General features: G+C 53.3%; 2 protein-coding genes across 10 annotated transcripts in view; both read left to right on the top strand.

Annotated features, from left to right (window-relative positions):
- Positions 1-22150, top strand: part of CASTOR2 (cytosolic arginine sensor for mTORC1 subunit 2) — a 79959-nt gene that overhangs the window by 12489 nt on the left and 45320 nt on the right. The gene's annotated exons all lie outside the window — the stretch shown is intronic.
- Positions 6764-7162, top strand: LOC115861284 (small ribosomal subunit protein eS26-like). The gene has a single exon (XM_060284379.2). The coding sequence runs from the start codon at positions 6764-6766 to the stop codon at positions 7160-7162; it is 399 nt and encodes a 132-aa protein (XP_060140362.1).

The raw sequence follows: 22150 nt of genomic DNA, 5'->3' as shown, positions 1-22150 counted from the left end.
GAATACTGTTCAGCCTTAAAAAGGAAGGAAATTCTGACACCTGCTACAACACGGATGAACCTTGGGGACTGAGTGGTATAAGCCACTCACAAAGGATAAATACTGTACAAATTCATAGAGACAGAAAGTAGAATGGTGACGCACAGGGGCTGGTGATGGGGAGAATGGGGAGTTATCGTTTAATAGAGACAGAGTTTCAGTTTTACAAGACGAAAAGAGTTATGGGGATGGGTGGTGGTGACGGTTGCACAACAGTGTAAATGTAGTTAATACCACTGAGCTGTATACCTTAAAGTCATTAAGATGGTAAGTTTTTTGTGTATTTAATATAATAAAATGCATGCTGAACAACAGACAACAAATCCAGGCTAGTGAGAATGAGAAGAAAGTTGAGAGGTGGAGGTGTTGCAGGGTGTCGCGGGGGTGTGGAGAGGATTGTCACTGACAGAGCATGAGTCTTGATGGATCTGAGTTTGAACCCTCACTGTGCCGCCTGTGTTAGTCAGCTTGCGCTGCAATAACAAAATACCACAGCCTGGGTGGCTTAAACAACAGAAATTTATTTCTCAGTTTTGGAAGTTGGTAATCCAAGATTAGGACACCAGTAGATTCACTTCCTGATGAGGGCTCTCTTCTTGGCTTGCAGATGGCCGCCTTCTCCCTGTGCCCTCACATGGTCTTTTCTCGGTGCAGGTGCATGGACAGAGAAAGCAAGCGATATCTCTCTCTTCCTCTCTTAGGCCACTAGCCCCATCACGGGGCCCCATCCTCATGACCTTATCCAAACCTAATCACCTCCCAGAGTCCCCACCTCCAAATACCATCCCATCGGGGGTTAGGCCTTCAACATATGAATTTGTGGCGGACACAGACATTCAGTCCATATGCCCCATTTGGAGTCATTTCACTTCAGTAAGTCTCAGTTTTCATATCTGGAAAGTGCTGATGAGCCTCTGGAGTCCTGTTGGAGCCCCATGTGCTCTTGTGCATCCAATGCCTGGCCTCTAGGAGTTGCTCATCAGGCCTTGGCTGTCATCAGCTAGGCTTCCCTGAGCATCTGCCATTCTCCATAACCCCTCGATGTCCCCAGATGGTCTGGGGCTCTGGGAGATGCTCATTTCCCCCCTTGCAGGCTGTGCTTTGGGCCTCTCTGACTGGGTCTGGTGCTGGGGTCTCTAAGCAGGAGGGTGAGCACAGACCAGGTCTCAGGAAGGCTTAGGTGGGCTGTTTGTCTTCACGTTGAGGCTGGAGATCTTGGGATACCTTCCCCATTCTTTGTTTACCCACCCCTGAAGGACCTAGGCTTACTTGGGTAGTGGGGGCGGTGACCAAGCAGCTTCTAGCTGGAGAGAATGCAGAGTGCCAGGGTCTGCTTTAAGATGACAGGTCACCTGGCTTCTTAGGTGGGTCAGGGTCAGGCCCCCTCCCAAATAGAGGGTTGCAGGTGGGCAAGAGAGGTTGTACCCCAGCCTGGGGTAGGCAGGGAGCCCCATCATCCTCTGATCCTCCTCCATTCTTGTGGCATCAGGCTATGTCTGGGCTGTCGCCTGGGTCCTGGGCAGGAAGGAGGAGAGGATTGTGACTGCCAGGGTCACAGCACAAGTGAACAGCAGGGCTGGGGTTTGATCCCCGGGATAGTCTGGCCCCCAACGCCATGACCCTGGCCATGACACCCTCCTTCCTGCACCCTCTCAGTGCTCCCTGCTGGCACGCCACTCTTACCTGGCTCCCCTGCCTTGGCAGTCCACCTTGGCCCTATCGCCTCCTTGCCTCTGTTTTTTTTTCCTTCGTTTTAAATGTTTGGATAGATAGCAAATTCACAATTTATTAGAATTCCAAAGTTACACAAAGGTGCCCAGTAAAAGCTTCCTCCCACCCTTGTTCTTCAGCCAACAATTCCCGCCCCCACGGACAAGGAGATCAGTGGGGATCTCAGTGATATTTCCTGTGTGTGCGTGTGTATATATATGTGTGTGTGTGTGTGTGTGTGTGTGTGTGTGCGCAAATACGCATATGTAGTATTTTCTCTCTCTCTCTCTCTTTTTTTTTTTAACATAAATTGGTATTAAACCACACTCACTATTCCCATTCTGCACCGTGGTATTCTTCAGCTGAAGTTCGTCTTAGTGGTGATTCACATCCTTCATTTTAACTGTTGCACAGTTTCCCAAGGACCAGGTGACCATCATATCTTTAAACTTACTCCGCAGGTGGACCTTTGTTCCCAACCTTTTTTGTCAGTATTTACAATTAATGCCATAACGTGTAACTTGGGGCACGGGCCTTCTTTTTCATGCGTGAGAATATGCCTACAGGCAAATGCCTAGAAGCAGAACCCGGGGTCAGAGCACGTGTGTTGGAAAAGTCCTCACGTGGTGGCTGCGGAAAGGGGTTCCCACTGACATCCCTGTCCGGGGGTCCTGGGCCTGCTTCCCACCACCTCACCACCCAGCGTGTCATCAGATAGCCCGGTAGGTAAAGGACCCCTCTATGTCACCTTCCATTCTGGGGGTGCGTGTTTATGCACATACATGCCAGCCCTGAGGCATTTGCTTGTCTTCTTGTTTGGGGCCCTCTGTCACCGTTCATCTTATTTCCCCCAGCCAGCTCACAGGCCCCCAGTGGTCTGTGGCAGGTCTTAAGCCTTTCACCTCCAGAGCACCCAGCCTCTAGTCGGCCCACCATAGTTAAAGCCCTGATTTTATTTGCTCTCATATCAGGGTATTTGCCCATCTCTGTGGCCAGCTCCCCCGCTCTCCCCCTCCATGTGCAGGTGAAGACATCTGTCTGCAAGGCCCTGGGGCCCAGGTAGCCACACCTACATTCAAGCATCCCCAGTGTGCCCAGCCCTTGAAGCTGAGTCCACACCTCCAGGGGCTGCCCCCTCACAGGTCCAGAGCTCTCTCACCTCCACAAATGTTGGAAACTGGCCCAGGTCCCAGCACCCCCAGGCCTTTCCACCTTCCTGCCAGATTGAGCTGATGGAGAGGCTCCAGGCTCTGGGAGCACCTGGGCCTGAGCAGTGCCCTCCCTGGGGCTTCACAGCTGTCCCAGAGGTAAAGTGTGCCAGACCCCATAAAGATACCCACCCGCCCCAGGGCGGTGGGTAGGCAGCTTCTGGCCCCTGTTGCCCTCAGAGAGCTCTGGAAGAGCCTTCTTGCCGCTGCCAGAGATGCAGCAAGAAGCTCACCCCCTTCCTGTGCAGGTGGAGGACGCTATCATCACAGAGGCCCAGGCCTACCCGCTTACCAGTCACACGTAGCATGTTCTGCCCACTTAACTCACGGCCTTTGGTGGAGTGTTAGCCTTTCCAGTCCTCAGTTTCTTCATCTGCAAAATGGGGTGATAACACTGACTTGGCCAGCTCATCAGAAATTCCTTTTAACATCATTATGTTCTGATTACTTGAACGGCACTGTCTCCCTTTCTCTCCCTCCACGACTTTGGCAAATTGGATGTGGCCCTGGGATATAGGCCACAGCCAAGTGAGAATTTTAATAAAAGTGAAATATTTGGCCCAGAGCCCATGGAAGGCCCTTGGGGCCTGGCCCTTCTCACTGTGGGGCAGGGCCACTAGACTGTCATTGAGCTGCTCCAGGCAGCTCAGAGAGGTAATGACAGGTACAAACCCAGCAAAAGAAAACGCCGCATCCCCCAGGAGAGGTTGGGTAATAAGGAGCTGACAGTGGGTGCCTGTGTTGATTTTCGGCCCATCCTGACTCTGGGAAGTTGGTGTCACCATCAGCCAGGAGTGCAGGACAACGCGACAGCTTGGGCCGGGGCTTCCTTTGCAGGCATGTCTCAGCCATAGCTGGACCCCCCAGGCCAGGAGCACTTTGGAAGCAGCAGGGGCTGACGACCCCTGTCCAGGAAGTAAGCATAGCTCTGCTGCTGACTGAGCCTGCCCCAGCCTGGGACAGCTAGGGAGAGTAGACCGACCAGAGGGTTCTTTGCCCCAGGGCAGGTAGGTGCAGGGCTGGAGGCTGGCCACAAAGGGGTCCCTTCCAGCCCTCTCCTGCCCCAGCCTAAGGTCTGGGACGGCACCATTTGGGTGTAAGCGCTGCCCTCCCTGGTGGAGAATGTTAGCACACTGAATATCTAGTTCTCGGCCACTCTGGGCTGGACCCAGCCTGACATCTTTAGTTCAGCTCTTTTATTTCATGGATTTGGAACTGAGTCCATAAAGGAGAGGACTTGCCAAGGCACGTGGCGGTCACACTGATTCCCCCAGGTGCAGACAGGCCCTGGGGAGCTAGGCTGTGGCTCAGCTTAGAGCCCCTTCCCTTCAGCTTGGGAACCATTCTGTACCGTTTCTCATGGGCTTATGTTCATTGCAGCCCTTTTCCCATCATCTCTGGTCATTTGTCCAGTTGTTTCACGAGTCTCTTCTCAGTAGCCGGCAGTGTCTTTAAGGGTATTGTGGACTGAATGTTTGTGTCCCCCCAAAACTCATATGCTAAAGCCCTAACCCCTAGTGGGAATGTATTTGGAGATGGGCCTTTAGGAAGTAATTAAAAGAGGTCATAACGGTGGGGCCCTGATCCAATAGGATTAGTGTCCTTAGGAGAAGAGGCACCAGAGAGCTCGCTTGCTTTCTCCCCACGTGTGCACAGAAGGAAGGCCAGGCAAGGATGCAGCCTTCATCAAGCCAGGAGGGAGCCCTCTCCAGAAACGCTGCCAGCACTCCGTTCTACTTCCATCCTCCAGAACTGTGAGAAAATAAACTTCTGTTGCTTAAGGCCCCCAGTGCTTTGTTCTGGCAGCCCTGGCTGTTGTTGCCCTATGTGTCCCCCATGCCACCCTAGCCCTCCTGGACTGCTGAGATTGAGGACCAGTGGAAAGAGCCCCGACAAGACTGCCCCAAAGCCTCAGTGAGCCCATCTTGGTAACGGGAGGGTGAAGAGAGAGGCAGGTAGGTCAGGTACTCGTGGGCACAATAGCAATTTTCCTGCCCTTTCTCCCTGGCTCAAGGTTGAGCTCATTAAAAGAGCTAAGTGTCGGGAATTCCGTGGTGGTCCAGTGGTTAGGACTGTGCGCTATCACCAGGTTCGATCCCTGGTCTGGGAACTAAGATCCTGCAAGCCGTGCAGCGTAACCAAAAAAAAAAACCAAAAACAAACAAAAAAAAGAGCTAAATGTCAGTGCTAAACATTTTACCCCCTGAGCTAAGTGAACAACCGGGGGGCTTTTCCTGGGGGAAAGTAGTGGTAAACTCGAGACCCCGCCTCATGCCAGCAGCTAGTCCTTCACTCCTGAGGACCTCAGTGAGAGACAGAGATGGCATCTGGACCTGGAATGGTCCCAGGGCCTGTGGCTTAGGGGGTTAACCGCAGCCCAATGACCTGGAGCTGCAGGCCCCGGAGGCGACGTGGACATTGTTTCAGGTGTTGGGGGGTTAACCGCAGCCGAATGACCTGGAGCTGCAGGCCCCGGAGGCGACGTGGACATTGTTTCAGGTGGAGGCTGCTTGCTCCTGAATGAGTGATGGGTAGAAAAGTTCTAGAACTGTACTGTCCAAGTCGGTAGCCTCTAGTTCACATTTAGTTAATATGAACTCTAGCTAAGTTCATATTAATTAAAATCAAGTAAGATTTTTTTAAGAATTCAATTCTTTAGCCACACTAGCCTCATTTCATAGCACTCAGTAGCCACACGTGGCTGGTGGCTAACCCAACTGGACAACGCAGGTGTAGACCATTTTCATCATTCCAGGAAGCTCTCCTGGATAGCACTGTTCTAGGTTTGTTTGGACTCAGTAGAGAGAATGCCAGGTTCATTTCAACGATGGCTGTCCTGACTTAGGGCTGGGCGGAGTGGGGTCGCACCTGGCTGTATGTACCACCCTTTGCAGGCAGATGCCGGGGGTACACCCCGTGGGCTCCTGGTCAGAGCAGTCGGGTACGCTGTAGTGGGATGTGGTTGAACCTAGGCTGGCCTGGCCAGCAGGAATTGGCTCCGTCTGGGGATCTCAGGGCTCCTTTCTGACATCCCAGCCGCCCCCACACTTAGCTCTGCTTCAGCTTTCTGCTCCAGCGCCACCACCTCCAGGGTGCCCTCCCTGAGCCCCAGACCCCCAGCACTCCCCCGCTTGCCCTTCTCTGCTTATCCCCTGCATCCACCCCGCTTATGTAAACACATCATCACGTCTGCATCCCCAGCTAGCGCAGCGCTGGGCCCGTGGAACTGCGGTGGACAGGGCAGCGGCTTGGCAAAGCTGGAGCCGCAGTCCTTCCGACGCAGGCCCTGTGTTCTGACTCTGGGGGTGACAAGGCGCCAGCCCGAAGCGCGGGGAGACGCAGGGCATGCCCAGGGTCACCCAGCTTGCTAGGAGTCGAGGCTGAACAGGCCCAGCTGGAGATGCTGAAGCCCAGTTGGAGCAGGGAGCAGCTGAGATGCCCAGGTCAGCATCCAGAGCGGGCAGGTGGTCACAGGCCATCTTCTGCTTCACCTGGTTTACACGTCGCTTAACCTACTCCTGACCCCACCTCAGAGGCAGCCCAGTGAGCTCTAAGGGGTCCCAGGGGCCGTTAGCTCGGGACCCTGCCACCTTACTCCAGGCACCGATCCCATGAGTGGTCACACACACAGACACCCCTTCATCCAGGAAATTGACTGCCCCTCAATCCCAAGACATTTGAGAACTTCAAGGGGACTAGGAAGGGAAAAATGGGGAATCTGTAGGCCAGACATGTGTTCTTTGGCCCACGCGGTGTGTTTTTTGAAAAGTACACCAACATTTAGCTCTCTCCTCCTCGCTTCCAAGATGACCAAGAAAAGAAGGAATAATGGTCGTGCCCAAAAGGGCCGCGGCCTCGTGCAGCCTGTTCGCTGCACCAGCTGTGCCCGACGCATGCCCGAGGATGAGGCCATTAAGAAGTTCGTCATTCGGAACATCGTAGAGGCCGCAGCTGTCAGGGACATTGCCGAAGCGAGGGTTTTCTGTGCCTGTGTGCTTCCCAAGCTGTGTGTGAACCTGCATTACTGCGTGAGTTGTGCCGTTCACTGCACGGTAGTCAAGAGTCATTCTCGGGAAGCCCGGAAGGACCGAACACCTCCACCCCGATTTCGGCCTGCGGGTGCTGCCCCACAGCCTCCGCCAAAGCCCATGGAAGGAGCTAAGTCCTTAAAGACTGAAGCATACTGTCCCCTGGAAAGAAAATAAAGTGGAAATTATACTTATTAAAAAAAATAGGGACTTCCCTCGTGGCGCAGTGGTTAAGAATCCGCCTGCCAATGCAGGGGACACGGTTCAAGCCCTGGTCCGGGAAGATCCCACATGCTGCGGAGCAGCTAAGCCCGTGCGCCACAACTACTGAGCCTGTGCTCTAGAGCCCGTGAGCCACAGCTACTGAGCCCACGTGGCACAACTACTGAAGCCCGCGTGCCTAGAGCCTGTGCTCCACAACAAGAGAAGCCACCGCAGTGAGAAGCCTGCGCACCGCAACGAAGAGTAGCTCCCGCTCACTGCAAGTAGAGAAAGCCTGCGCGCAGCAACGAAGACCTGATGCAGCCCAAAATACATTAAAAAAGTACACCAACATTTAAATATTGAGAGAGATCACCAAAATCTGGATTTCCAGCTTTTCTGGAAAAATTGGAAGATCTTGCAACCCAGGGCCCACGTTTAACAGTACATCGGAGCTGAGTGGCAGCTGCCCCTCTTTGGTAGGAAAGGAGCCGCCGCCCCCGCCCCCAGGCAGCCTCAGTCCCTTCCATACCCTGGTGTCCCCCACCGCCCCACCTCCACTGAGACCAGGTACCAGGCCCATTTGTCATCGTGCTGTTACTGGCCTGTTTCTTGGGTGCAGAAAAATATGTCTCTGCTATTCTTCCCCAAAAGTGCTAGGAAGAAAAAGAGGCTGAGAGGGCCATGGGCTTCTTGGTACAAGTGAAGAATGTTCCTGGGTATGGAATATGCAAAGCGTGTCTGACCCCTGGTTCTCTTCACCTGAGTATCTTGCACACCTTTGAGCTGTAACCCCCTGTTAAGGCATTTCCAAGCTCTTCCTTGATGTCCTCCTCCCATCCTCCGTCCACCCCCTTTGGTTTCTTGTCCCTGAAACCCCTGCAGAAACACATGTGCGTCTGTGTCCGACTCCCTATCTTGGGGGGCTTGGCTGACACTGCTGACTTGGTAAAGTTGGTAGCAGCTGAGCAGACCTCCTCTTGGGGCTCCTGACCGTCCTCCCAGGCTCCCAGCTGGAGGGACACAGGGGCCAGGGGTCTGATATGGCCAGGCTCACGGGCTTCGGTTTCTGGGTCCTGCATCCCCTGGGCGGCCCCCCGGTGGTCCACGGTGAATGGAGTATGAAGCCAGCTCCCTCCACCTAAGAGAAGATGGGACTCAAGCAGATACAGAGAGGCAGGTGCAGATAGAACAGCGAGATTGCCAGTGAGATGTGGGAACTGCTCTCCATGCAGCCAAAGTGAGCTGCTTAAGACACAGACCCTCAAACATTTCAAAGCCTTCTTTTTCCTTTTTTTTTTTAATGGACCTCAGGTGCACAGAATGCAATTACTCATGATCCTTGTTCTGTGGCATACTTATCGATCCTAGCTTTCAAGTTACGTTTGTTTATTGTTTGAATAAGAATACCCCCCACTGCGACCATGACATGATGGTAACTGCTGTCCACCCACACTTATCTTTCCCTTGACTTTTACAAACAGTTTTGTCCTGTGTATACACCTGACAAGGGTATCCGACTGTATTTTCTGGGGCTTGCCTTTTTCCACTCAACGATGTATTACAAAGTATAGATGGTATTCCATGTTTCCCTGGCTGTGCACAATTGGACCACAGCGCCGTAGAATATTTCTCTTCCGCGAGTTAGGGGTCTTCCCTTCTGGGGTCCGCTGCGTATGCTGCTTCCCCTGCCTGGATCTCATCCTCTCTGAGCCCTTCCCAGACACCCCATCCAAAGGAAACCCTCACAGCTGCTCTGTTTTTAAAAAAAAAAAAAACCTCCTTGGGGACTTCCCCGGCAGTCCAGTGGTTAAGACTCAGAGCTTCCAATGCAGGGGGCGCAGGTTCGATCCCTGTTTGGGGAACTAAGATCCCACATGCCTCGGGGTGCGGCCAAAAAGTTAAAAACATTTTTTTTTTCTTTTTAAATAAATAAATAAAACGCTTCCTTGTTCCACAGCCCTTCCCGCAGTCAAGCTATGGTAACGCTTTGTGTGCTTGTTTTTTGCCTGGCCCCATGTCAGCGGGGCCCTTCCCCATCTCAGCAGATGCTTGACTGCCGGTGCTCTAGGACCCACCCCGTGGAGAGGGTGGGACTCAGGCGCGCTTGGGTGGGAGTTCTTGGGGGCAAACCTGAGCTACTTTTGTGGACTTACGGGAATTTGGGGCAGAGGAAGCCAGCCAGGAAATCTTTTTTTTTTTTAATAGGATGTTTATAGCAGCTTTATTCATAATAGGCAAAAACTGGAAACAACCAAATATCAACAAGAGAAGGGATAAGTTAAACTATATTATAATACGTCATAAATATATATAAACGTACACATATATTCAGCAATAAAAGTGGCTACGAAATGACGTAAAGTAAAACAGATGCATCTCAAAAACAATACACTGAACAGAAGAGGCCAGACACAAGATAGTACACACCGTATGACCTCACGGCTGTGAGGCACACAAGCCGGCAAATGATCTGTGATGATAGAAACTGGCACAGGGGTTGCCTCTGGGTGGTCTTAGGGACCCACAGGCAAGGGACAGAAGGCTTTCTGCAGTGATGGGAATGTTCAATATCTTTTTTTTTTAATTGGAGTATAGTTGATTTACAATGTCGTGTTAGTTTCAGGTGTACAGCAAAGTGAATCAGTTATACATATATCCAGTCTTTTTTTTTTTAGATTCTTTTCCCGTATAGGCCATTACAGAGTATTGAGTAGCGTTTCCTGTACTATACCGTAGGCCCTTATTATCTATTTTATATATAGTAGGGTGTATGTCATTCCCAGTGTCCCAGTTTTTCCCTCTCGATTGGGGTGGTGGCTAAATGGGAGTATACAATTGTCAGAATTTGTCTGACGGTACACCTAACATCTGCACATTTCATTATGGTAAATTATGCCATAGTTCAGAGAAAGGCTTTGAGTAAAAAAAAAAAAAAAAAAAAAAAAATCACCTGTACGAAACTGTGCTCCAAGCCCAGGTTGACCTCATTAGAAACATTTGTCGCCTAAAGCGATGAGTGCCATTGAGGAGCTGCTCGGCCCTGGCCCAGTGAGGGGGGGTGTCGCCAAGGGGACTTTTTTTTTTTTGGCAACACCACGTGGCATGCGGGATCTTAGTTCCCTGATCAGGGATCGAACCTGTGCCCCCTGCAGTGGAAGCGTGGAGTCTTAACCACTGGACCTCCAGGGAAGTCCCAAAAGGGATGTCTTAGAGTCCTTTTCCCCATCCATCTTCAGGTCACCCCCTCACTGCCTCTGCCCCCTCAAACCTTTGTTCTGAGGACCCTAGAGGTACACCCTGGCATGTGAGCCATGTAGAAAGGCAAGAACTTGAACATTTGGCCTCCACCCAGCCTGCCCTCTGGGATTTTTCTTCTCTGGTAGTGAGGTAGCAGCCACGTGGGGCGTGCACAGATCTTATGCGTGTGGCTCTGTGAATTCCCACAGACTGACCACACCTGGGGAACCAGCTCCCAGGAAAAACCCATAGAGAACGTTCCCAGGATCCTGGAAGTCTCCCCACTACCCCCTTCTGGTCACCACTCCCCTCTCCTGCCCTGTCACCTGACTTCTGTCGCCTCTGTGTGATTCTGCCCATTTTCGAAGCATTGTTGGTGCCCAAACTGGGACAGTCCAGGCAAACCAACAGGTCGTTCCCGTCCATCACCTCCCTGCTGGCATTGCGGTGAACGGGTACTATTGGAACCAGCTTAAACCCCCGGCCCTGGGTCCTGACATTCGGGGAGCAGTGGTGCTTCTGGTTTAGGGAGCAGTGTGCTCCACGGGGTGTAACAGGTGTTCTCAGTCTTGTCTCGGAGAGCCCAGGAGTGCCAGGCCCACAGCGACCTGGGGGGGTCTGCAGGCATAAAGATAGCAGAGCGGGTATGAGGCAGCCCCAGGAGCAGCAAGCAGGGGCTCCTTAAAGGGACACTGCCTTGCAGCTAGGCCCCCGCCCAGGGTGGTCCCCCCCAGCACTTGGTGGCTGATGTGCCACGCTCAAGCCCCTGGTTAGGCAGCTTGCCAGCGACCTCTCCCGGCCAGGAAGGCCCAGGCATCCGGCAAGGGAGGCTGGCCCCCGGCCACTCTGGTTTTCCAGCTTCAGCTGTGCGCCCACCCTCAGCAGGCCCCCTCGGTACTTTTCCGGGTTCACCAGGTGAGTGCAACGTGTGGCCGAGGTTGAGAAGCAGTGCGCTCAGCAAACAGCTGGGGTTTATGCAGCGTTTTAGCCCGTAAGCCCTGTTCTCACTGTGCGAAGGGGTGATGATCCTACTGGGCTCCTTTCCTGCCATGTTCCCAGCTGGAGCAAACATCCCTGCGTCTCTGAAGGGCAGAATTAAGACTAGCTGGGTATCGGTTATTAAAGAGGCCACCTTGATAGAGCTTTCTAGAAATAAGCTACCCCAGGATGGAACGAATTGCTGCGCAGAGGAGTGAGCTCCCCCTCCCCAGAGGTATGCAAATGGAGGCTCGGTCTCCGGGATCCCCTTACCGAAGGAGGCAGCACACAGTGGCCTTCCCAGCCTGATTCTGTACCTGTGCTCCATCTTCCTGTCTGAGAGATTCCAGGAAGATCCCTCCCCCCCGCCCATTGCAGTTTTAATGGGGAACTTGTGGTAAATGATTCCACCAATTAAACCAACCCTCGCAAATCTCTTCCCTCTGCTAATTTATCTGGTTTGTAAATCTGAAATCTCAGCGTGGATCTGCTGGACGAGTTTACCTGGAAATGGCCCTCCTCCTCTCCCCCCTCTGTCTCCCCCTCCCCCTCCCGGCTTAAGGTCCACAGGGCTCTGAGCGGCCCGGGCTCCTTGCCCAGGATGCCCAGGAGAGGCCCCTGTGAGGGCCTCGCTCTGCTGGGTTCGGAATCCGAGAGTAAACAGATCGAGTGTCAGCCAGGCTGCCCATAACAGGCAGCCACAGCCATTGAAAATGAGAACTGTTCTCTGAGATGACTCAGCCTTCGGCCCCAGGGTCAGGGCAGCCCCAGGCCCTGGCTCTGCCCTGGTGGTCGGCTGTCAACCACGCCCAAGGGGAACAGCAGTGGGTTTTGAGAGTCGACTGGTGTGTGATTCCGTTTTGTCCCATCAGGATGAGGACACGCGCAGCAGCCTTGGTTGTCTGGCGGGTCACTGTCTTCAGTTTCCTTATCTGTGAAATGGGCATCCACACTTCCTGTCTTAGTGGGCAGATGTGAGACATGAGTCTGAGACCAGTCCAGCCGGCATAGGCAGAGAAGTGCGAGTCTGAGGCTTGAGGAGAAAGCCTGGGCTACAGGGGCTGGGACCCTGGGAGGGAGAGAATTGGCAGAGAGGGTGTAATGAGAGAAGAGCACTGGGGAGGCTTGGAAGAGAAGACACTGCAGGAAGCAAAAGGAGAGTGTCGATACTGGAAGACCCTGCTGTGGTCGGTATAAGTGTCCAGGCTGAAGCCTTGGCCCACCATGTAAGGTCCAGCCGAAAGGTCCAAGGACAGGAGGGTGTGAGGGAAGAGGCCATCAGCTTTGGCTGGTGGAGGTCACTGGTGAGCTGAGGAGGATCCATTGGAGGGTTGAGTCAGGCCAGCGGCAGTGGCTGGAGGACTGGTGGTGGCGGAGGGAAGAAGGCGACGGGCACGAGGGAGCCTTTTTTTAGGACGGAGGAAACTTGAGCCTGTTTGTCACCAAGACAAGGAAGCCAAGTATGAGATTCCTGAGGGAGAGGCGCCGGTGGGAACAGAGGCTTAAAGATAGGTTGCCACAGTGGTACCGTTTTTCTGAGGCCAGAGAAAGGGGATGAGATGGATGGAAAGGCAGAGATGTTTTGAGAGGGCGGCCTAAGTCTTAGGAACTTGGAAATGCAGGTTGGAGTGCAGAGCGTGGGCATGGGGAGACGGGGGAGACGAGGGAGACGGAGGGTTGAGCTGCTCCCGAGAGGGGTGGAGGGACAAGATCCAGGCCCTGGGGGATTTCCAAGCTGGAGGTCGGTGCTGATGGGGGGCCATCTAAGGATGGGGTCGGCCAAGGGGCCCACCCAGGACACCCTGCCCCCGAGCCAACAGCAGACGGTACAGAATTGGAGGGGCCACAGGAGGTGAGAGAGGCGCAGAGTGACCTGGGAGCTGAGGCATCTCAGAGTTGCCAGGCAACAGGATGGCAGCTCCATCCAGGCAGTACCTCAGTGTGGGTCCAAAGTCTTATAATGGCGAATCTTCTAGGGACCGTTGGTTCCCAATTAATAGTGTCAGGAGCTTGGTGGGGCGGGGCTGGGGGGGACGAGGACCACAGATTGCTTTAGGGTCGGGTCTTTTGATTATTGTTTTCAGCCTGCTGACCGAACATCCTTGGAGGGTGTGTGTGTGTGTGTGTGTGTGTGTCTGTGTGTGTGTGTCTGTGTGTGTGTGTCTGTGTGTGTGTCTGTGTGTGTGTCTGTGTGTGTGTCTGTGTGTGTGTCTGTGTGTGTCTCCTCAGCTGCAGTATGAGGAACAGGGGAGGTTGAATAAGCTTCCAGTTCCAGAGAAAACCAGGGGAACATGAGGGCCATTATCCGAACTGAAAGGAAAGAAAGAAACCAGTGCTGTTGGATCAGCCGTTCGTGCTTTTATCTACAGAGGGATGCCGACCTCGAACCCTGGCCCCGTGATCGGTGGGGTTATCCCCCTGTTTATGAGAGAGGACACAGGCTCAGGGGCTGCGTAAATGTCTAAGGCCACCAGGGCTTACCAAAGGGGAAAGGTGAGGGGGAGGGATAAATTAGGAGTGTGCAATTAACATATACACACTTATATATATAAAACCAACAAGGATCTGCTGTACAGCGCAGAGAACTATACTCAATATCTTGTAATAACCTATAATGGAAGAGAATGTAAAAAAAAAGAATATATACATATATAGATGTATAATTGAATCCCTTTGTTGTACACCTGAAACTAACACAACGTTGTAAATCAACTATACTCCAATATAAAATTTAAATTATTTTTAAGTTTTTAAATGAAAAAAATAAGACCATCGGGGCTGGTGCTGTAACGGAGACCCAGAGCATTAGCCCTTTACACACAGCACCATTAGACTATTAAATAGAGACTGGACTGTGGGGACCAAGTTGGGGATCGAATATACATCTCTTGAGCCCAAGTGAGCCCCCAAATCACTGACCAGCCAAGACCAGATAGAATGACCCAAATGGGAGTGAGTTGTCGCCCTGGGACCAGTCCTGTCCGTTCATCTAGGACTCTAGGCTGACTCTGGCTCCTGGACCCTTCTCAGGCCACCTCCTCTGGGTAGCCCTTGAACTGCAGCGTTTCCTGCACCTTTTTACAGCCTAGCAGCCTACCCTGCCTCCTGTTCTGTGGCTGTGTCCCTTCTGCCAGACCCCAGTCCCAATCACCTGCAGCCCCTCATCCTTGCACCGGTGACCTCAGCTCAGGTTCGTAACCCTCACCCATCGTGTGTCTTTGCACGGCTCACCTTTATGCATTTAACTAACTAGCTAATGTCAGTAGTGTAATCAGCACATGCAAAGCCAGAGCAAAAGTAGGATGGAGACGATACCCTCCATGTAACCAGAGGTCTTCCCCGCCCGTCCCCAAACCCCAGGTAATGTGTTCTATTCCCTGGCTCCCTTTCTATGTAGTAACATTGCAACTCCGTGGAGTCTTAAAGGTGTTGGGTTTTGTTGTCGTTGTTGTTGTTGTTTCGTCATAGCTGCTTTTAACTGTAAAAAGAATACCATGCTGGACATAACAGTTGGGGACTTATTTTTCCATCTGCTGTTATATTGCTGAGACTCATTCGGAGTTTTGCAAGTCCCTGTAGAGTGTTCATTTTGACTGTTGGGTAATATTCTTCTGTCATCATTTTCCTCCTCATCCAGTGATGGGAATCTGGGTTGCAGCCAGGTGTTTGTTACCAAGGACGGGCTGTTACCAATTCTCTCGTCTGTGTCTCCGGTTACCCATGTTTAAGACAGTGGATAGCTTCCAGGGGAAGCGCTGAGTCATAGGGAATATACCACAGGCCACACCTGCGCCCGGGCTGCCCCCCACCTTAGAGACCACACACCACAGTGGTCCCAAGGTCATAACTGCCTTAACCTAACTGAGCGTCAGTGTTCCCGTCTATGAAACGGCAATCATTAATTACACTCCATGTTCATTCAGTTAACACAGATGACTCACAGACCCTCTTTCCTGTTCAAGGCATGGGGGATCTGGATGAGATAGACTCAGCTGTCTCCCAGGAGCAGGTATCTCACCAGCAGAGATAGACCAGGAAGGGAAGCATCTCAGCACCTCAGTGGATGTGATCATTCGCTGGGGAGGTGATGGGCAGGTGAGGGTGAGCGTGCGCTGGGACAGGGGGCTTTGGCCCGCCCGGGGGACCTGGGCTGGGTTCGTGGGCCGCTGCGCGAGACTTGACTGTGCTGCTGGTAAGGGTTGGGGTGGAGGCCATGAGGAATGGGGAGATCCGAAGTCAGGCAGAGACCCAGAGCCCACTGCAAGACCAAGCACTGCCTGGACAGGAATGCTGCCTTGGACATCCACTCAGTCCCCGGGCCAGCACACTTCATCCAGTGGCCACACGTGCTGAGGCAGGGTCTTGAGCACTTGCACGTTTGTTCCACACCTCCTTAAATCCTAAATGACCCTGCAGGACAGGTATCTTCAAACCTCTCTCACAGATAAGGAGCCTGGCGTGATTTGAGGACCAGTGAGTTGTTCCAGCCTCATCTTGGATAGGTGGCAAAAACCAGGACGCCCGCTTGGGCCTTTTTCCATCTCAGTCCCTCCCAAGGAAGAAAGGGAACCACCAGCCAGCACCTCGTATATGCCCTGCACTTGGGAATGTGTTCACGCAGCAAGACGCTGCCCTGCCACAGACGGTGTTCCTACCCTGGCACGACCCTCTTGATGCCACCTGTCTTCCTCCAGGATGCCCATCCTGAAGGAAGAGCCGTCCTGAAGTTCTCTGGGGCTTGTGCTTGGGCCTTCGGAGCAGGGCCAGGGAGCACCACAGTCCCTCACCAGGCACAGGTCTCCATGGAGGAAAGGACCAAAGCCCTGGGTCCGGGCCAGATTCAGAGGCGAGTAAATTCTGCCAGTGCAAGGCACCCCTTCTGCCCACTGACCTCTCTCCTGGTGCCGCTGTTGAGAACGTGCCACAGAAGGCAACGGTTCCCTGCCTTGGCCTTGTGTTTCTCAGTGACCTCACCAGCCCCGATTTGTTGACTGTTATTTCCTGGCCGTAAATGGAGGCATGCCCACCACTGCCGGCCTGGCCCAAGTCACCATTAGCTCTCACCAGCCTCCTTGGAGACGACGACTAGCCTCGTCACTGGTCTCTCGGCCCCACCCAGTCCTTACAGGGGCCACAGGCATCATCCCTCCCCCATGACGTCTGACGTCACCACCTGTCATTCCCCCTCCCCCACCACGTGGCCACTCTGGCCTCGTTCACTCCCAGCATGTACCCACCTCAGGGCTTTGGGACAGCAACACGCCCGCTCTTCCAGCTTCTACAGGTCTCACAGGGAGCTTTCCTGCTCTTTTGTGTGTGTGTGTGGACACATGTACGTAACAGAAAGTATACCGTTTGAACCATTTTTAAGTGTATATCTCAGTGGTGTTAAATGCTCACATTCCCATTGTTCTGCACCCTTCACCACCATCACCATCCACTTCCAGAACTTTGCATCATCTCAGACTGAAAGTCTGCACCCTTTTACCAGTTGCTCCCCGTTCCCCTACCGCGCAACCCCTGGCAGCCACTCCCTGCTCTGCTTTAGATCGCAGATCCGCCTTTTTTAGTGGCTCTGCAGCCACGCCACCGTCTGACTCACTACTTTATTTATCCAGCCCCCATGGAAGTTCTAACTGTCCAGTTATTTAAGGTGTGTCTCTGGCACCTGAAGCAGCGCCTTTGTACATTAAAGGCACTTAACGATTTGTGATGACTGAGTGATCCAGCCGCTTTCGCCTGGGTCGCAGGGGCTTTATCCAGACCTTAGCGATTCCTTTTGCCCTACCCAGCCCCTTTTTACAGTCCCGTCTGTGCGTGCCACCCTAGAATTTGCAAACACTGTTGCCCACGCCGTCCAATTCTCCTGGCCACCCAAGACATCAGCAGATTTTTTTCCATCTTAACAGAAAAAAAGACATTCTTCGGGGTTGCCCTTCAAATCACAGAACGTGACGCAGGTTTTTTTTTTCTAACTAAAACTTGAAATGGCAGCTTCCAGTTGTTAAAAGACAGTAGAAATGAAATGTAGGTAACACGAAAGACCTATTGAAGATCCAGGAGAAGACCCAGCTGAAAAAGCCACGGCTGGCTAAGAAAAGAAAGCCTGACGCACACCCTCCTCCTGGTTGTCCTTGGGGAAGAAGAAGAGCCCAGGAAGGCGGGAGGCCACCACGCTCGGCCCAGAGCGCGTCTGTCACTCGCTGTATATTGTTCAAGGCTCCTGTGCGCTGCTGCAGGGACGCATCGGCGGGGCTGGCAGAGGCAGGGGCGGGTGGTCCCCAAAAGTGGGTCAGACCCTGGCCCTTCCACCTCCTCACTGTGACACGCTGCAGAGGAAGATGTGGCTGAACCTCCCTCGTTGTAGACTGAGCCGGCTGCGCTCGGTGAGAAACACGCGTGGGTCCCAGGCGCTGAAATTCAAAATGGGCATTCAGGGGCCCTGCTGGGACAAAGGAATAACGGGTTGCAAATAGGTACCTGGAACATGCTGGAAACCTGTTCTCAGTCCTGTCTGCAAGGCCTGTCAGGTGTGTGTGAAGGCTCTGCGCTCATTTCATAGCCCGGCTGACCAGGCTCTAATTGCAAAGGGCTGCACTTGTTCTGTGGCCAGGCAACGGGGGACCTCAGCAGGGTCTGGCTGACACAGGGCACATTGTGACCCCACAGAAAACAGGCCCAGTCCCAGATGGGGTCCGGCCCACAAAGCTAGCTCCCACCTCCCAGAGACCCCGGTCTTCTGCACAAAGAGACTCCACATAAAGCCAACTTCTGCTGAGCCCTGACTATGTAAAGGGGTCCTTGTGGTGTCTGGGAAGCAAGGAAGGGAGCGCAGGACAGCCTTGCGGGACCATCACCCAGCCAGCCAGGCGGGACCATCACCCAGCCAGCAGGTGAGTGGAGAAGGCGAGACGGATGCAGATAGGAGCTCCCACCCGATGGTGATGTGTCAAGACACCTCCCTGGCTCCCCCGATCTGGACAGTCCCTGTGCTCAGACATGTCAAGTGTCTGTGAAGATTCCTGAGGTCCCAGCGTGGCATGTCGGGCAGCTGAGACCAGGGAGTTGAGACCAGGGAGCAGGTTTGGCTCCAACAGATGCACTGGGAATTTCAGGCTGAGTCAATGTCTTCCGTCATAAACCATCATCTCGTCACTGGCTACCTGGTGGGAGCTGGGCTCCTGGGAAGCTGAATGGAGACTCTTCAGCCAAAGCTTGTTGCTTGGCGTCAATGTGTAAGAACCAGTGTTTCAAGGAATCAGAGACTCAGCGCTCCACAGAACCTTGGAGGTGGCTTAATCTATCCTCTCCATTGAGGCAGCATCACCGCTGCAGCCCACCTGCCTGGGGCTCAGCCCCTCAGACAACTGACGTCTCACCACCTCCCAAGACAGCCCGTTGGTCTCTGTAGCCCGTTTGGCTTTAGAGCTTTTCTTACTGGGAATGCAAGCCGGCCTCCCCATGGTCCTCCACTTCAGCTGCCTCTGTCCTCCAAGAAGGAAAAATAGCCAACATATTGAGTGCTTACCGTAGTCATGCTGGGCATTTATTCTTCAACCACAACCCTATGAAGGAGATGTTAAATATTTTCATTTCATTGTACACATGAGAAAACCGAGGCACAGAGAGGTTAAGTAACTTGCCTAAGGTCACACAGCCATAAGCAGCAGCATTGCTTCCATCCCATGGTCCACAACAGCCATAGAGATTTAAAGATGGTGGCTGGAATCTTCCCCCAGGCTGAAGGGATTTCAGTGTAAAGTCCCCTCGCTTTCCTCTGGGCATGTGTGGGCCGTGAGGATCTGAACAGGCGCAGACTTTCTGGTATGGCCTCCAGTACTATCCAGCACCCATACTCTGTGCACAGAGCCCAAGGATGCATTGGCGCCCCCTGGACAGGGGACTTGGATGATTCTTTTATTTATTTATTTCTTTTCTTTTCTTTTCTTTTCTTTTCTTTTATTTATGCTGAGGCTCTAGAGCGCAGGCTCAGTAGTTGTGGCGCACAGGCTTAGTTGCTCCACAGCTTGTGGGATCCTCCCGGACCAGGGATCGAACCCATGTCGCCTGCATTGGCAGGCAGACTCTCAACCACTGCGCCACCAGGGAAGTCGGACTTGCATGACTCTTGGGGTATGTCCTGAACCACAGTGAACTGGGGCTCTCCCAGAGCTGCTGTTCCCCAGTCTCCCTACTTCATTGTCCAGGACTCTAGAGTTTTGTATCCTGTCTATCTGATTGCACCAGCAGGACCTGCTGGTCAGCCATCACACACAGTTGCACAGGTTGTGCACTGCCCAACTCTAAGGGCACTCTTTACACAGACTGTGCAATGAATGAGCCCTCCCCACCAGAGTTGTGATGTACCACCTGCCCAGCTGCCTGAGCAGCAGATCTGTCTTGGGTTCTGATCAGACCTAGTTGGGATTTTTGCCTGCCCTTGAAAAGCATTTTCCAAACAGACTCAATGGTTCTGGGATCATCTCTCCGTGCCTTGTCAGCCAGGCCCCTTGAGGTCCACCTCGCCATGGCGCTGACAGGGTTCCATGTGGCCTGTGCCCTCCCTGCCCAAACCGGAGCTGGATGGAAACTAGTCCACCTTGAACCTGTCGCTCATTGTACAGGGGAATGAAGCAGCCCAGGGTTCACCACCCCCAGGTGCCAGGTTGGGACTGGAACCCAGGTCTCTTGACCCCAGGCTCTTGGTCCTCTTCCCGCACTCCCAGACTGCTTTCTCTAACCCTGTTGTTTCATCCTGTTTCTAAGCACCACGCGGGCGTCTAGAGGGCAAACACTTCTCCTCCTCCCCGGGTTTCCCAACAGCACTCAGCAGCAGGCTGGGTAATTGCTGGGTTTCGGTCCTCTCTCCAGCTCCTTGTAGACAAAGTACAGAGAGGCCACGAACACTGGGGCCCGGCATCTGGGGTGTTGATCTAGCCACGGCTCATTAGAGAGCGTGAAGTTGGGACTGGAGACTTGAGCGCCTCCCGGAGAGGGGGCAAGTCAAGGCAGTGCCACACAGGGGCAAGCAGTGTTTGCTCTGATTGGGGCTCCTCTGGCTTTGGGGGTAGGCATGTGGCCACAGTTCACTCTTTTGCTCATCAGACTTTGAGTGCTGTTTCTCTGTCCAGCCAGTGTCAGGTACAAGGTGTGTGTACAGAGAACCCACCGTCCCTGCCTGTGAGAGTTTATGGTCCACTGGGGGAAACAAGTATTACTTGTAATAGCGTGTGGAAAGCACTCAGGACCATCATGTGCAGTTGTTCAGGTTGTACACAGCCCAACTCTAAGGGCATCTTACACATACACTGTGAGATAAATGAACTGTCCCTTTGAGGTGTGATGTACCACCAAGCCCAGCTGTCCACAGTGGCTTTAACATCCAGACAGGATCACCCGTGTGGTAGGAAGTGAGAGAGAAGAGGTGGTGGGGCCAATCAGAAAAGGTTTCACCCCGAAGAAAACGCTTAAACTGGGTCTTGAAGGATGAGTGGCACGTCTCCAGCCAAAGAAGAGGGAAAGGGGTGCCGGGCAGTGGAAAGAGTATTTGTCCACCTTTGGGGGCGTGAGACAAGGAGGCAGGCAAGAGTGGGGGAGTGAGGCAAGGGGAGGCTTCTAAGCAAGCGCTCACGTGGAGGGGGTGATGGAGAGAGGGGAAAACAGATCTCAGAGCGACTTGGGAGGTAAGATGGGGTGAGCTCAGAGATGTGTAGGACTTGAGGGGGTAAAGTTAGGAGAGCAGGAGGCCCGCTCCCGAGTGTGTGACCAGAGCGGTAGCTGCAGGTCCCTCCGACTGACTCGCCCTCCTGGAGGCCTGCCCACGCCAAGGCGCACATTCCAAGATAATAGCTGGCACCCGGCCCCTGGAGACGGGTCACATCAACAGCGTAGTCACACCCCATCGGCAGCAGAGGCCGATGTTGCCTTCTGCCGGTGTTTATGCCCTCCAGGGCCATTTATATGGTCTATTTCTGGAGCATCCCTCACCCCCGAGAGGGCACAGGGAGCAAGTACCACATCTGTTTGCCTTCTCAGGGCTCTGGGATGACTGGGTGGCCACTCCCCCCACCCAGGGAGTCCTTGCTTGTGGCAATCTGGTGATTGGCGGTGGGGGTGGGGTGGGGGTGGGCTTCTGAGGCTCTTTCTCAGCACACAGGGGTCCCCAAGGAGGAGCTAGGCCAGACCAGTGGTTGCCATTCACTAAGTGATAATTTGCCATTGTCGCCCAGCAGTTATAGATTTCATTTGTCCGGGCAGTAGTTGCAAATTGGATATGGGACGGGCAGGGACAGAGATGTAATTTGAAAACCAAAGAGCTGGAGGGAAATTGAAGAGTGTGGTGCTGCTGGTTGAGCAGAGTGTTGGGGGGGGGGCGTGGCGGGGGAACGCCACCTTGTTCACAACTCTGGCGAAGCGTTTTCCTTGAAGTCGGGTTCACCGAGGTATAAGTCACATATACAGTAGAAGCCGCCCCTTTTAGGGTACAGTCCTTCGGGTTGTGACAAATGTATATCATCTTGTCACCACCACCGTCAAGAACCAAACACCTCCTTCACCCCAGAAGTTCCCCGGTGGCCCTCAAATGTCAGCCCCAACCCAACCCCTGGCAACCAGGAATCCGTTCTCCATCCTTACAGTGTAGCCTCTTCCAGAATGTCATATAAATGGCATCACACAGTACGTCTCCTGTTGAGTCTGGCTGTAACTTAGCAAAATGCCCCTGAGATTCGTCCACATGGTTGCAAG

The sequence above is a fragment of the Globicephala melas genome, chromosome 15 (genome assembly GCF_963455315.2).
Source record: "Globicephala melas chromosome 15, mGloMel1.2, whole genome shotgun sequence".
Classification (NCBI taxonomy): Eukaryota; Metazoa; Chordata; class Mammalia; order Artiodactyla; family Delphinidae; genus Globicephala; species Globicephala melas.
The sequence above is the reverse complement of the archived record's forward strand: the minus strand, read 5'-3'. Positions and strand labels throughout refer to the sequence as shown.